At 45.6% G+C, this 14,254-nt stretch overlaps 1 protein-coding gene and 1 long non-coding RNA gene across 6 annotated transcripts; one reads left to right on the forward strand and one right to left on the reverse strand.

Moving 5' to 3' along the window:
- Positions 1 to 1,116: 1,116 nt before the first annotated feature.
- On the forward strand, positions 1,117 to 3,504 carry LOC309399483. Its single transcript, XR_014176527.1, has 2 exons — positions 1,117 to 1,261; positions 3,212 to 3,504. It is a non-coding gene; the product is annotated as an uncharacterized lncRNA (long non-coding RNA).
- A 3,637-nt stretch (positions 3,505 to 7,141) lies between these two features.
- On the reverse strand, positions 7,142 to 13,971 carry LOC309399661 (F-box/WD repeat-containing protein 8-like). 5 transcript variants are annotated; one of them, XM_081967695.1, is made up of 4 exons: positions 13,809 to 13,967; positions 11,340 to 11,513; positions 9,126 to 9,243; positions 7,142 to 7,957 (listed from the first exon to the last, which is right to left on the reverse strand). In XM_081967695.1, the coding sequence occupies exons 2-4, from the start codon at positions 11,507 to 11,509 to the stop codon at positions 7,823 to 7,825; spliced, it is 423 nt and encodes a 140-aa protein (XP_081823821.1). In that variant the 5' UTR covers positions 11,510 to 11,513; positions 13,809 to 13,967; the 3' UTR covers positions 7,142 to 7,822. The 5 variants fall into 5 exon arrangements, with proteins under 5 accessions (XP_081823821.1, XP_081823822.1, XP_081823820.1 ...); XM_081967696.1 differs by lacking the exon at positions 13,809 to 13,967 and adding an exon at positions 13,496 to 13,626; XM_081967694.1 differs by lacking the exon at positions 13,809 to 13,967 and adding an exon at positions 13,486 to 13,620.
- Positions 13,972 to 14,254: the final 283 nt, after the last annotated feature.

Here is a 14,254-nt window from a genome sequence, read left to right on the forward strand (position 1 = left end):
GAAGGGGTTCTCCACCTTGCAGTGTTTCAAGTAGGAAATGCGATGGCGGGACATGAATTCCCAGGTGGTGGTGTTGCAGGAGACGAGGTAGAGGTGGGAGCCCAGCAGCAGCGTGGCAATCACGGCACAGACGCTGAGCAGCAGGAAGGAGAGGAGGAGCAGCAGGTGTAGTGGTATACTCTGTATGTATGTACAACGGCAATAAAGTTTTCAAATATCTGGCCGGGGGTGGGGGTGGGGGCACTGCAGGCTTGGCTGGCCAATTCCAGCTCTCCGCATAGAGCCCCCCAAAATAAAAGAAAATAAAACTATCTCTAGAGCTACAGGGAATGTGATCCATCCCACTCTGGTTCTCTAGAGATCGACATGTCAATTAAAAGTGAAATTTGGCTTTTCGCATGGATTGCCAGCGCTCGGCCTCAATCTTCAGTAACAATGGGGATCAAAGCAGCCATGCGCGTGGCGAGAGAGGGGTTGGGCTGGGCGACTTCTCCGAGCTCACACACACATACATGCACGCGCCTGTTCCTTGCACAAGCGGGCAGAGGGAGTAACGGGCACACCCTGACATCTCCCCATGGGCTGGGCTGGGGTTTCCTCAGGTTGTTATACTCCCCACTGTCCGAATCTGCTGCTAACTCCGCTGGCGATCCACAACAGAGTCCAGAGGGAGGAGTCATCTGTGGCCAAATGTCTGTTGTGGGAGAGGCAATGGCCCATTCTCGTGGACTCCCTGGCCCAGGAAGGGGGAGGGAGGCTGGCTGGCTGGCTGACCCCATTGGCGAGCTTCCACGGGGGACGGAAGAAACATGTTTCAAAAAGACAAAGTAACTCTCCCTGCAGCTTCCTGCCCCCACCCACTTTGTCCATGAGCCATTAAAACCTGAGCTAGTCCCTTTACATACGAAAGAGTTCTCCCTTTCAGCTCCAGGGGATGGGATTAGGGCATGATAATATTGGCCCTTTACCCAACTCCCCACTTGGCATCTGAGAACTCCACCAAACCTGGATTCAAAACGCAGCCTAGGGAGTTGCCCCTGCATGGGAGTCTTTCAAGCGATCCGAATGCATTTCTTACCCAGGAAGAGGAAACAGAGAGGTGGGGCTGGGCCTAGCAAGCCCCTCCCTCCCTCTAATCCTCTTCTCCACCAACATTGAAGCACGTGATCCTGTCCACCATTAAACCATCTTTCCAAGCAGCCTCCGCGTCTCCAGGGTCTTGGAGCCGAACCCAGAAGGACCTTTCTTTCAGCCCCTTAAAGTGAGTTTAAATGGTCTATGATGGCCTCAATGCTAATGCTAAGGCCCCGAAAACAGTGTCCTCCTTGGTCAAAGCAGGTGTAGCAGCCGCCAAAAGAAATGCACATTTTAATGGCGTTTTAAGGTTATTAGCCTTTATTGTTAAAACGTTACTAATATTAATAGGCCTTAACTCGGTTTAAGGGTTTTGAAGCATGATTTATTTTTCTGCTCCTGTGTTGCAGCAAACGTGCCTCTTGTTGCCCTACTAAAGTTAATAAGGTTTTAATAACGATACAGGATAATAACTCTCAAATCCCATTAAAAAGGTGGGTTTCTTTTTGTGGCTGCTACCTGCATTGACCACAGGGTGGCAGCTTTCTATCCCATTAACATTGAGATCTTAGTATGGATAGAGGTGTACTACAGTTAAAATCTTTGAATGCATTAAGAGATGAAGGGGTAATTCAAACCTGGTTTCAGTATGGTCAGTTACAGGCTAGATGGGAAAAAAGACCAGAAATCTGGTATTATCTAAAATGAGGATAACTTGATAAAACAAATTAAGGACCAGGGTCAAATGCATATAAAAAGGTTGTATAATGTATTGATAGAAATAGACTCAGAAACAGAATTACAATAATACAATACAATACAATAATACAATAGTAGAGTTGGAGGGGACCTTGGAGGTCTTCTAGTCCAACCCCCTGCCTAGGCAGGAAACCCTATACCGTTTCAGACAAATAGCTATCCAACATCTTAAAGACTTCCAGTGTTGGGGCATTCACAACTTCTGGAGGCAATTTCTGTTCCACTGATTAATTGTTCTAACTGTTCAGGAAGTTTCTCCTCAGTTCTAAGTTGCTTCTCTCCTTGATTAGTTTCCACCCATTGCTTCTTGTTCTACCCTCAGGTGCCTTGGAGAATAGTTTGACTCCCTCTTCTTTGGGGCAACCCCTGAGATATTGGAACAATGCTATCATGTCTCCCCTAGTCCTTCTTTCTATTAAACTAGACTAACCAACTCCTGCAACCGTTCTTCATATGTTTTAGTCTCCAGTCCCCTAATCATCTTTGTTGCTCTTCTCTGCAGTCTTTCTAGAGTCTCCACATCTTTTTTACATCGTGGCGACCAGAACTGAATGCAGTATTCCAAGTATGGCCTTACCAAGGCCTTATAAAGTGGTATTAACCCTTCACGTGATCTCGATTCTATCCCTCTGTTGATGCAGCCTAGAACTGGGTTGGCTTTTTTGGCAGCTGCTGCACACTGCTGGCTCATATTTAAATGGTTGTCCACTAGGACTCCAAGATCCCTTTCACAGTTACTACTACTGAGCAAGGTATCATCTATACTGTACCTGTGCATTCCGTTTTTGTTGCCTAAATTAGTTAAAGATTGTATGATAAAATGGGCACAAAATTTTGAAGAACCAATAATTTGCGCAGCCGCGCACCTTAGAGGGAACAGTGCTTTGGACATATTTTTTTTGCATCATTTTAATTATTAGACACAGTTTCTTTTTCGTCACAAACCACATTTTAGCTTGCCTTACTGTGTGATATTGCTCAAAGCAATATTCATTTTAGGAGAGGGGCGGGGGCGAACTTTCTACAGTAGAGTTTCTCTATCTACCAACTTTACAAGGGTGGTAGGGTTAAGTTAATTGGCCAAAGGAATGAGGAGAAGAGCCCTCCTTAAGGGAGATGGGCAAAAGGTTCACAGCAGAAGACACTGGGCACCACAAACGGTACCAAGGGAAGGAAAGGAAGTCCACACATCAGCTTTGGAGTGAATCCCTCTTTCCATCAGCTATTTTTGGGGTGAGGGGGAAAGTCTAAGGCCAAGTCAACTGTGGGTTGAGTTCTGGAATACAACATTTGCTCCTTAAGATTGAAGGATTGGAGGTTGTCTTCTCTTCCACTAACTCTGGGGGTGTTTTTTCTTCTTCTCCCCTTTCAATGCCAGATATGGGAAGGCATCGACATAGAGACCAAGATGCACGTCCGCTTCCTCACACTGGAACCCATGGCGCTCTGCTACTGACAGCGGCGGAGTAGCTGCAACTGGGTGGCGGGAGGCTTTGGAGGAGATGACCGGGAGCTTGTTTGGGTGGGTGGGAGGAAGGGAGGGCCATGTGACTGATGGAGCAGCAGCCACAGATCCACGAACTTCAGACCCATCTGGACCAGCCACATGGATTCCCCATCTTCAGTTGAAGACCAACTTTCTGGCTTCCAGTAAAAGGACTTTCGTTCTGATGCAACGTTGTAGTGCTTGATATATTTGTGCAGTTGTGTTTTACTTCTAGCTTCCTGGGCTGAGATAAGCCACCCCCCAAACACCAACAGGAGTCCTTGCTCCAAGTCAGAAGGGGGGGGGGGGGCTATCCCTGCCCATGGCAAGTTAGCTTTTGGGGCGAATGGCTATATATATTACAGGCAATCCTTGACTTAATGACCACAATTCTGAGTCCAATTGTTCCTAAGTGAGACATTTTGTTACAAGGGAATTTTAGGCCCAATTTACATGCATGTATGTATGATGTATGTATGTATATGTGTGTGTGTGTGTGTGTGTGTATGTGTGTATGTATGTAAGCTGCTTTTTTCAAGAGGCAACTGGACTTTCTGGTTTTTCTTTGAAGACTTTTTGCTTCTCATCCAAGCAGCCTCTTCAGTTCATCACTTCCACTGAAGAAGCTTCTTGGATGAGAAGCGAAATGTCTTCCAAGGAAAAACAAAGGAAGCCAGTTGCCTCTTGAGAAAAGGCACCTTTGGAAGAGAAGTCCACCTGCATTTGAAAGACGAAGGTCAGTCTTCTGAAGAGAGCAAAGTCCATATTCCGGACAGAGGGGAACACTGGTTTGAAAGGGGCCAACGAGGACATGTGTTTTAAAACCGAACAGCTTGCTCTCAATAAAGGAGGATGGATACGATGCTACCTCTCCTGCCTCCGACACGGTCCTTTCATCAGTCCCACAAAGGTCCCACACCCATTTGCACCCTGATTCAGGGTACAGATAAAAAAAAAAACCCAAGTGGCCTCAAGGACTCTCAAGACAGCTAACGACCGACCTTTGGAGTGCTAACGACCGGATGAGTGCCAAGAATATAAATCTTCCCATTCCCCCACCATTCAGTCAGAACTGAAGAAGCTCCTTGGATGGGAAGCGGGGCGGCAAAAAAAAAATAATCCAAAACATAAGCACCTACCCCCACGCACACACATTCAACTACATTCAAGTCACAGAGTGTCCGGGACATTGCCATTTTAGGATATACCCCCCCTATTACCGTGTGTGTCTGTGTACATTAACACACATACATACGCTCACCTAGGCTCAGATCTAGTGGGTTGCTTCCTAATAGAACTTAGCCTATATTATTCTATGTGTCTGTCTCTTAAAGTCATCATAAGGCTTTCTAATAATAAAGACACAGAATAATAACCATAAAATTCATTAAAACTGTTTATTTTATTTTCTGCCTGCGATCCCGATATTGTCCACAGGAGGGCACACTTCTGTCCCTTAGCGTTAGCATTGAGGTCGTCATCAAGGCTTTCTAAACACAGAATAACAACCATAAAATTCATTAAAAAGGTTTATTTTATTTTTTCCCCGCGATCCCGATATTGTCCACAAGAGGGCGCACTTTTAAACGGGTTACGGCTTTTGGATCAGGGACAGAAAAGTGCGCCATCTGGTGGACACCAAAAATTCCCACGATACCGGTGTTGTCCTCAAGAGGGCGCACTTTTCTGTCCCTGATCCAAAAGCCGTAACCCGTTTAGAAAGCCTTATGATGACTTCAATGCTAACGCTAAGGGACAGAAAAGTGCGCCCTCTTGAGGACAACACCGGTATCGTGGGAATTTTTGGTGTCCACCAGATGGCGCACTTTTCTGTCCCTGATCCAAAAGCCGTAACCCGTTTAAAAGTGCGCCCTCTTGTGGACAATATCGGGATCGCGGGGAAAAATAAAATAAACCTTTTTAATGAATTTTATGGTTGTTATTCTGTTTAGAAAGCCTTATGATGACTTCAATGCTAACGCTAAGGGACAGAAAAGTGCGCCCTCTTGAGGACAACACCGGTATCGTGGGAATTTTTGGTGTCCACCAGATGGCGCACTTTTCTGTCCCTGATCCAAAAGCCGTAACCCGTTTAAAAGTGCGCCCTCTTGTGGACAATATCGGGATCGCGGGGAAAAAATAAAATAAACCTTTTTAATGAATTTTATGGTTGTTATTCTGTTTAGAAAGCCTTATGATGACTTCAATGCTAACGCTAAGGGACAGAAAAGTGCGCCCTCTTGTGGACAATATCGGGATCGCGGGGAAAAAATAAAATAAACCTTTTTAATGAATTTTATGGTTGTTATTCTGTTTAGAAAGCCTTATGATGACTTCAATGCTAACGCTAAGGGACAGAAAAGTGCGCCCTCTTGAGGACAACACCGGTATCGTGGGAATTTTTGGTGTCCACCAGATGGCGCACTTTTCTGTCCCTGATCCAAAAGCCGTAACCCGTTTAAAAGTGCGCCCTCTTGTGGACAATATCGGGATCGCGGGGAAAAAATAAAATAAACCTTTTTAATGAATTTTATGGTTGTTATTCTGTTTAGAAAGCCTTATGATGACTTCAATGCTAACGCTAAGGGACAGAAAAGTGCGCCCTCTTGTGGACAATATCGGGATCGCGGGGAAAAAATAAAATAAACCTTTTTAATGAATTTTATGGTTGTTATTCTGTTTAGAAAGCCTTATGATGACTTCAATGCTAACGCTAAGGGACAGAAAAGTGCGCCCTCTTGTGGACAATATCGGGATCGCAGGGAAAAAATAAAATAAACCGTTTTAATGAATTTTATGGTTATTATTCTGTGTCTTTATTATTAGAAAGCCTTATGATGACTTTAAGAGACAGACACATAGAATAATATAGGCTAAGTTCTATTAGGAAGCAACCCACTAGATCTGAGCCTAGGTGAGCGTATGTATGTGTGTTTAATGTACACAGACACACACAGCAATAGGTATATTCCCTAATATATGGTAATATGCTTATACATCTACATCAGGGGTGTCCAAACTTGGGAACTTTAAGACTTGTGGACTTCAACTCCCAGAATTCTGGGAGTTGAAGTCCACAAGTCTTAAAGTTCCCAAGTTTGGACACCCCTGATCTACATATTACCATACATTAAGGTGTGTATACCACTAAGGTTACGAGTTCTGGTCTGCAAAAGTAGAAGCAAGCCACCAGAGGGAAGCTACATTTTTGTTTTGGCGCCTCTAGTGGCCTACCATGTTTTTGCAGCCTAGAGCTGGTAAGAGAGAGCAGTCTTTTTGAAACTTGGCAACTTCGAAGGGGCACGGCTTTCGACTCCCAAAATTACTTGGGAGTTGAGGTCCCCCACCTCCGACAAGTTTGCAAAACACCTGCCCTCGCTGGTATACACAATAATATACATCCGGCCACGTGTGTGCATTTCTTTCTTCTGTAGCTCCACTGGCCCATCCAGCAAAGGAGGCCTCCAAAAATGACTCGTGCTACTTTTTTTTTTTTTTGACCCAGCCAGCAGGAACTGGTATGGATAAGCCGGATCGGGCAAAGAACCTCGTGCTGCATCCCAGCGCCCTTAGGCAGCAAGGTTAAGAGGAAAGGTCGCAGGTTCGGCAGTCCTGGCGCAATCAAGGGGAAGTGCCAATGGAGCTGGAGGAGAAAGGATACTTACACACACGTGCTCGACTTACCTGTGGTGGAAGGGCCACGGAAGGCATGGCAGGGCGTCCTCCGGATCTCCTCTTAATTTGGGGTTTCAAACACAAGCATCACTGACAATAAAAACAGCCATTTTTCAAGCACACCAACACCTGTTCCGAGACCATCGCTTAATAAAGATATTTTATTTACAAGAAAAAAGCTCCCAAAGCCCCATCTTTTCCAGGTGTTGCAGGTAGCTCTCCAGATATTGCAGGTAGCTCTCCAGGTGTTGCAGGTAGCATTGGTGCCAGCTCCAGAAAAGCAGTGTTGAACGCAGTGCAATTGAATGGAGCCCCTCCCTGCGGTCTCTGCCCACGTGGGCAGCAGCCCGTGTTCCTAACTCCTGGTTTTTGGGCTTCAGTGTTTATTACTACCTCCTGATTCTTACCTATCTATCGTGGTTCCTGTGGGCCATCATTTCTTCCATTCTACAGTGGTGTTGTTAGAAGTTTTGGGGAGATCCCATGTGCCCCTCTTTTGCTGCTGCCTGATGGGCCAGCCCAAGCCCTCCCAAAAGCTCTGCAGGAGCTCCATCCTTGGGGTTCCCCTTCTCCAGGGTCCAGCTTAGTTGGTCTTCCCCTTGGCCTGAAGGTGCTTTTTTTTCCCCAAGAGGCCCCTGGACTCCCTTTCTCCTCGAAGACGTTTCGCGCCTCTCATCCTCGAAACGTCTTCGGAGAAACAAAACAAACCAGAAAGTCCAGCTGCCTCTTGAAAAGAAAAAAGGCCCCTTTGGGACAATCCTGGCCTGCATGACGGAATCTCCCCAGACATCTTGGTTCTCCCCTTCTTCCAGCGCTGCCTAGATGTTGTCATAGGGGACCACAAGGCCAATATTGTAGTTGTAGCCGGTCATTTCGTTGTAAGAGGAACGGCAGATAGGAAGGACGCTCTCGGCCACCAACTGGTCGATGGAAAACTCGTAGGCGTAGATGATGCCTCGGTGCCTGTTAGGAGAGAAGGGGAAAGAAAGTAAGCAGAATAGCAATAGCCCTTAGACTTATATACCGCTTTACAGTGCTTTTACAGCCCTTTCCAAGCGGTTGACAGAATCAGCCTCTTGCCCCCAACAATCTGGGTCCTCATTTTACCCACTTCGGAAGGAGGGAAGGTTGAGTCAACCTTGAGCCCTGTCAGGATAGAACTGCTGGCAATCAGCAGAGTTAGCCTGCAATGCTGCATTTTAACCACTGTGTATGATGGATGGAGGATGGATGGAAGGAAGGAAGGAAGGATGGATGGATGGATGGAAGGAAGGGAGAAGGTGAGGAGAGAGGAGAGAGAAGAGGGAAGGAAGGGAGGGGAGCAGAGAAGAAGAGAAGAGATTACAGAAGAGAACAGGGGTGGAGGGGAGGGAAGGGAAGAGAAGAGGGAAGAGAAGAGGGAAGAGAAGAGAAGAGGGAAGAATGGAATGGAAAAAGAGAAGAGAAGACAAGAGAGAAGGGAAGAGAAGAGAAGAGGGAAGAGAAGAATGGAATGGAAAAAGAGGAGATGAGAAGAGAGAAGGGAAGGGAAGAGGGAAGGGAAGAATAGAATGGAAAAAAAAGGAGAAGAGAAGAGAGAATGGAAGGGAAGAGAAGAGGGAAGAGAAGAATGGAATGGAAAAAGAGGAGAAGAGAAGAGAGAAGAGAGGAGAAGAGAAGAGAGAAGGGAAGAAAAGAGAGGATTTAAATAGAATTTGGTTAGCTAACCCGTTTTCCAAGCAGAGGAGACACCAATACCCATCCAGAAACAGCTGAACTATAATTCCCATCAACCTTAGCCAAACCAACCCATAAAAACAGGTGCTGGAACCTCAAACCACCTTTCACCCATTGCGCTGGGTTTGCTTTTCCAGGAGTCAACCAGCCTCTTGCTGTTCACCACGGAGCTCGCTCGCAACTCATACTTGGATAGTCTTCCTATCCTAAACCCCCAAGATTCCTGGTTCTCTGACAGCGTTAAGACCTCGCTCTCCCATCCTCCACCTTTCGTTTGTTTAAAATCAGGAAGGCCACCTTGGGGAGGACTCCTGGTGCCCTGCCATACTGCCTCGCTGAGACTCCTGGGGATTGTAGTCCAGCGACACCGAAGAGAGGTGTCACAGGGCGCCTCCTGCGGATTGGGATAAAGTACCTTCGGTGAGCGGTCAAGTCGTCGTCCGTGATGCTGGCCCCCCCGGGGAGTTTTTTCATTGGGGACGTTGGCCGTGATGAGGCTGTGGGAGTTGAAGCGGACGTGGCGAATGGGGTGCCTGGAATAAAAGGACCAGCAGTCAGTCAATGGTTTAGAATAGAATAGAACAGAATAGAACAGAATAAAATGATAGAAAATAGAACAGAATAAAATGATAGAAAATAGAACAGAATAGAATGATAGAAAACAGAATAGAATAGAATAGAATAGAATAGAATGATAGAAAACAGAATAGAATAAAATGATAGAAAATAGAACAGAATAGAATGAATAGAAAACAGAATAGAACAGAATTATAGAAAATAGAATAGAATGATAGAAAACAGAATAGAATTGAATGATAGAAAATAGAACAGAATAGAATAGAATAGAATGATAGAAAACAGAATAGAATTGAATGATAGAAAATAGAACAGAATAGAATAGAATAAAATGATAGAAAACAGAATAGAACAGAATGATAGAAAATAGAATAGAATAAAATGATAGAAAATAGAACAGAACAGAATAGAATAGAATGAATAGAAAACAGAATAGAATAGAAATGATAGAAAACAGAATAGTCTAGAGTAGATTAGACTAGACTAGACTAGAATAGAAGGGTCCTTGGAGGTCTTCTAGTCCAGCCCCCTGCTCAAGCAGGAGAACCTTATATCCTTTCAGATAAGTGACCGTCCAGTCTCTTCTTAAAAACCCACCATTTCTGAAGGCAAGCTGTTCCACTGATTACTGTAGTTTTGGGAGTATAAGATGCACCAAGATTGTAAATTTTAAAAAAAGTTTTTGCACTCTGCAGACTTCCCAATCCCCCTGGATGCCTTGTTTTTTTGTGAAAAATGGGGCATGCAGAGAGTTTGAAAGGCCTGCAAAGGGCTCCTGGGGGCTGGGGGCAAAAGCGAGCAAAAAATGGCCCTTAGCAACAGAAATGTTCGGCCCAATTGTGGTTGTAAGCTGAGGATGACCTGTATGTAAGAAAACCTCAAGGCCCCCCTGATTGATTTATTTTTAACAGCCCTCCGAGGGCACGGCGGACGTCCCGTAACGCCTAAGAAAGGCTGACCCTGGGGAAAACGCAGTTTGCTGGTAATGCCTCTGGAAGCGAACACGAGGCTGCCTGCCTTGGGGTTCCAGTCATAGGAAACATATTTCTCTGCTTTTGCAAAGTGCAGTAGGACAACAGAAAAATAAGTTTTTTTTCCAAAAGCAGAAAAATAGTTTTGAGCGCACTCAAGTGGAATCTTTCTGAAATGCAGCTGGAGCAGGAAGAGATGGAATAAGAAAAATAATAAGAGAGGAGGAAGAGAAGAACAGGAGAGAGGAAGAAGGGGAAGGGGAAGAAGAAGAAGAGGCGGAAGAGAAGAACAGGAGAGAAGAAGAAGGGGAAGGGGAAGAAGAGGAGGAGGAGGAAGAGAAGAAGAACAGGAAAGAGGAAGAAGGTAAGAAGAAGAGGAGGAGGAGGAGGAAGAGAAGAAGAGGAGAGAGGAAGAAGGGGAAGGGGAAGAAGAATAGGAGTAGGAGGAGGAGTAGGAGGAGAGGAGGAGGAGGAAGAGGAGGAGGAGGAGGAGGAGGAGGAGAAGAGGAGGAGGAGGAGAAGAGGAGGAGGAGGAGAAGAAAGTTTTTTTCTACCCTTAATCCATTTCTTCCTGCTCCAGCTGCCTCTTAAAAGACGTACAGGTAGTCCTCAACTTATGACCACAATTGAGAACGGCACTTTCATCTCTGAGTGATGGGGTTGTTAATTGAGCCACATCCAATCTCATGAATTTTTGCTGAGTTTGTTAAGTGGATCACGTGGCCGTTAAAACGAATCCAGTTCCTCCCATTGGCTTTGCTTGCCAGGAGCTGCCTGGGAAGGGTCACTAACGGGGAATATGGACCACCCGAAGGCTGGACAAGAAATAATGGATGGAAACTGACCCAGGAGAGATTCAACCTGGAAATAAGGGGAAATTTTCTGACAGAACAATCAACCCTTGGAACCGAAGTTGCCTTCAGAAGTTGTGGGAGTTTCATTACTGGAGGCTTTCAAGGAGAGACTGGACTGCCATCGGTCAGAAATGGTGTAGGGTCTCCTGCTTGGGCGGGGGGTTGGACTAGATGACCTACGAGGCCCCTTCCAACTCTGTGAATCTGTTAAAGCCGGTAGGATCTCACCTGGCATGCATCTCCCAGAGCTTGCTGCCCATGCGCTGGTCCCATGCACAGACCAGCCCTTCTTCGCCGCCGCTGACCACCTTCCAGTCGTCCATCTGCACCACCGAGACCCCCAACTGATGGCCACAAAGCGAGGAGACAGGCTCACTTCTGCGGAGGTCGTACACCATCACTCTGAGAAAGCAAGAGAAGGGATTGTGAATATTTAAGGAGGTGGGAGGGAAGATACCTGCCTGTCCTGCATGCTTAAACAGGAGGACAATCTACTAGTCCTTAAGAGGAAACAATGTCTGGTGTTTGGGCTTTTGGTCCTGTTTCTTTGCCCCAAACAAGAGAATGCAGATTGCCACTGAACAGGGGTCGTCTTGGACTTACGACCACAACTGAGCCCAGAATTGATGTTGCTATGTGAGAAATTTGGCGAGTTTTGTCCCGTTTTATGACTTTCCCCGCCACCCTTGGCAAGCGACTCACAGTTATGACGGCCGTAGTGTCCTGAGGTCATGTGATCATCTTTTGTGACCTTCTGATGAGCCAAATCAACGGGGAAGTTTGATTCACTTCACCACCTGGTGACTAACTTATCAATGGCAGTGATTAACTTAACAACGATGGCAAGGAAAGTCGTAAAACGGAGCAAAACTCACTGCCTCACTGCCTCACTTAGCGACGGAAATGGGGGGGGCTCAACTGTGGCCGTAACCTGAGGGCCACCTGTAGATAGAAAGACTGCAGGGTTAAATCCAGATGCCCTTGTCAAATAAAAGGACTAATAAGCCATGGGATAAAATGAAGACCAAGACTCATACCACTCCATAAAGCCTTAGTAAGGCCTCACCTGGAATCCTGCATGCAGTTTTGGTCACCACACTAGAAAAAAAATGCGGAGACTCTAGAAAAAGCGCAGAGAAGAGCAACCAAGATGATGAGGGGACTGGAGGCTAAAACATACGATGGACGGTTGCAGGAACTGGGCATGGCTAGTCTAGGGAAGAGAAGGACCAGGGAAGACAGGATAGCAGACTTCCAATATTTGAGGGGCTGCCACAGAGAGGAAGGGGTTAGGGAGAGAGAGAGAGAGTGAGAGAGAGAGAGTGAGAGAGAGAGAGAGTGAGAGAGAGAGAGAGAGAGAGAGGTAGTAGGAAGGAGGGAGAAAGAGAAAAAAAGAAAGGGAGAGAAAGAGAGAGAGAGAGAGAAAGAAAAAGAAAAAGAAAAAAAGAAAGAAAAGAAAAAAGGAAAAAGAAAGAGAAAGAAAGGTACTAGGAAGCAACGTTCCCTCTAATTTTTTTTCAGCGTGAGCGGAAAAGTATAGTGTTTGAGTGGCACATTTTCATGCCTGAGCACCTGAATTTTTTTCACAGGTGTCACCTAAGACAACAACGAAATCAGTGTTATTTGAAACTCAAAGTTATGTTTCTTCAAGGTAGCCGTTTAATTAAAAGTGTTATATAATATCAGTATCACTTATAATACTGCAAGTCTGCAATATTAAAATACTTGTATAGGGGATCCCCTGGATCCCCCGAAGAGATCAAATCACAACCAGTATGCCACCTTCTTGGTATATTGCTTTTATTTTCATTGAGTTTTTAAAAATGAGCATTATTTCATCCTTTTTTCTTTATTTTTGATTGATATCTGCAATTTGTGTTAATTCTGTTCATACGTATAATATAAATGAAAAACCCAGCTCTCTTAAACATCTGTTAAATTCTTTGTGGTGCTCTTTTAGAATTGGCCAACTAATATTTCTGTTCCCCCAACTAATGCCAGGTAGAGTTGACTGAAAAAGTAATTTTTCATGAAGGGACATTTTCCTAGCATTTATGAATAAATAGTTCATATTTATATCTGCTAGCTTCAGCAGAGGATGACAAATTATTCTAAAGCTATTATTGTTGCTTGTATCTCCTAATTTCAATATTTGTCTTGACACTCAGTACATCTTGCAACTATTTGCAGTTGGCAAATAAATATGGTAAATGATTATGCTTTTTCAAGACATTTCAGTAATTGATAATAATTAGTATTTTGCATGTTGTGCACAACAACCGAGTATTTCATACTGGGGGAGACACTCCCAAAACACAGCAGGAACAAAAAAGATAACATTCCCTCCCCCCCTCCTAAAGTTCACAATAATTACACGCAAAAACCTCTGAAAGGAGCCGTTGCAAATACCCGTGTTTATTTTTTTACCATTTTACTGCAACGTGCAAACTCAAGATAAATGTTTTTAATTCCTTGCTAAGGAGGGAGGGGGCAGGGGGTGTTGATTGTTGATGACTTGATTGAGGGCTCCAGACCGTCACCCTCCGTCTTGCAAAAAGCAGGATCTCCCACCCACTAAAATCTCCCCCTCCCGCCTCAGTGCAGACCGGCATGATCCCTTCCCGTAGCCCCTTCTCCCCCCTCCCTCCCTCCCCAAGACTCGCCCGCCAACACGAAGAGGAACGAGGGAAGAAGCACCTTCTCTGCCCGGCCGGTGCCCCATGCCACTGTGCCCCGAAAGCCAGCCGCAACCCTCCAAAGCAGCTGGTTCACGAGCTTCCCCGCTTCAGTCAAGCGAAGCCTCTGCCGGGGGGGGGGGGGTTGGGGGGTGCAATCCAATCCCAACGGCAGCCAACAGCCGCCGCTCCTTCCCCACTGGCTCTATGATGACTTCAATGCTAACGCTAAGGGACAGAAAAGTGTGCCCTCCTGTGGAAAATATCGGGATCGCAGGCAGAAAAGAAAATAAACCTTTTAAATGAATTCTATGGTTATTATTCTGTGTTTAGAAAGCCTTATTGTCCTGGGAACCGGCAACTGCCGCGCAGTGTTGTCATGCTATGTGCGCAGGGGCGCAGCTTAGAGGGAACATTGAATTCCTAAGCCCTCGATGCTACTGCCAAGAGACAGAAAACTCTGCCATC

This window comes from Natrix helvetica (genome assembly GCF_964273705.1).
Source record: "Natrix helvetica genome assembly, chromosome: 15".
Taxonomy (NCBI): domain Eukaryota; kingdom Metazoa; phylum Chordata; class Lepidosauria; order Squamata; family Natricidae; genus Natrix; species Natrix helvetica.

Coding starts and splice junctions, on each gene's coding strand:
- LOC309399661 (XM_081967695.1), bottom strand. CDS start 11,509: ATGGTGTACGACCTCCGCAGAAGTGAGCCTGTCTCCTCGCTTTGTGGC. Junction 9,244..11,339: donor CTCTGGGAGATGCATGCCAG/GTGAGATCCTAC, acceptor CTTTTATTCCAG/GCACCCCATTCGCCACGTCC. Junction 7,958..9,125: donor GACTTGACCGCTCACCGAAG/GTACTTTATCCC, acceptor CTCTCCTAACAG/GCACCGAGGCATCATCTACG.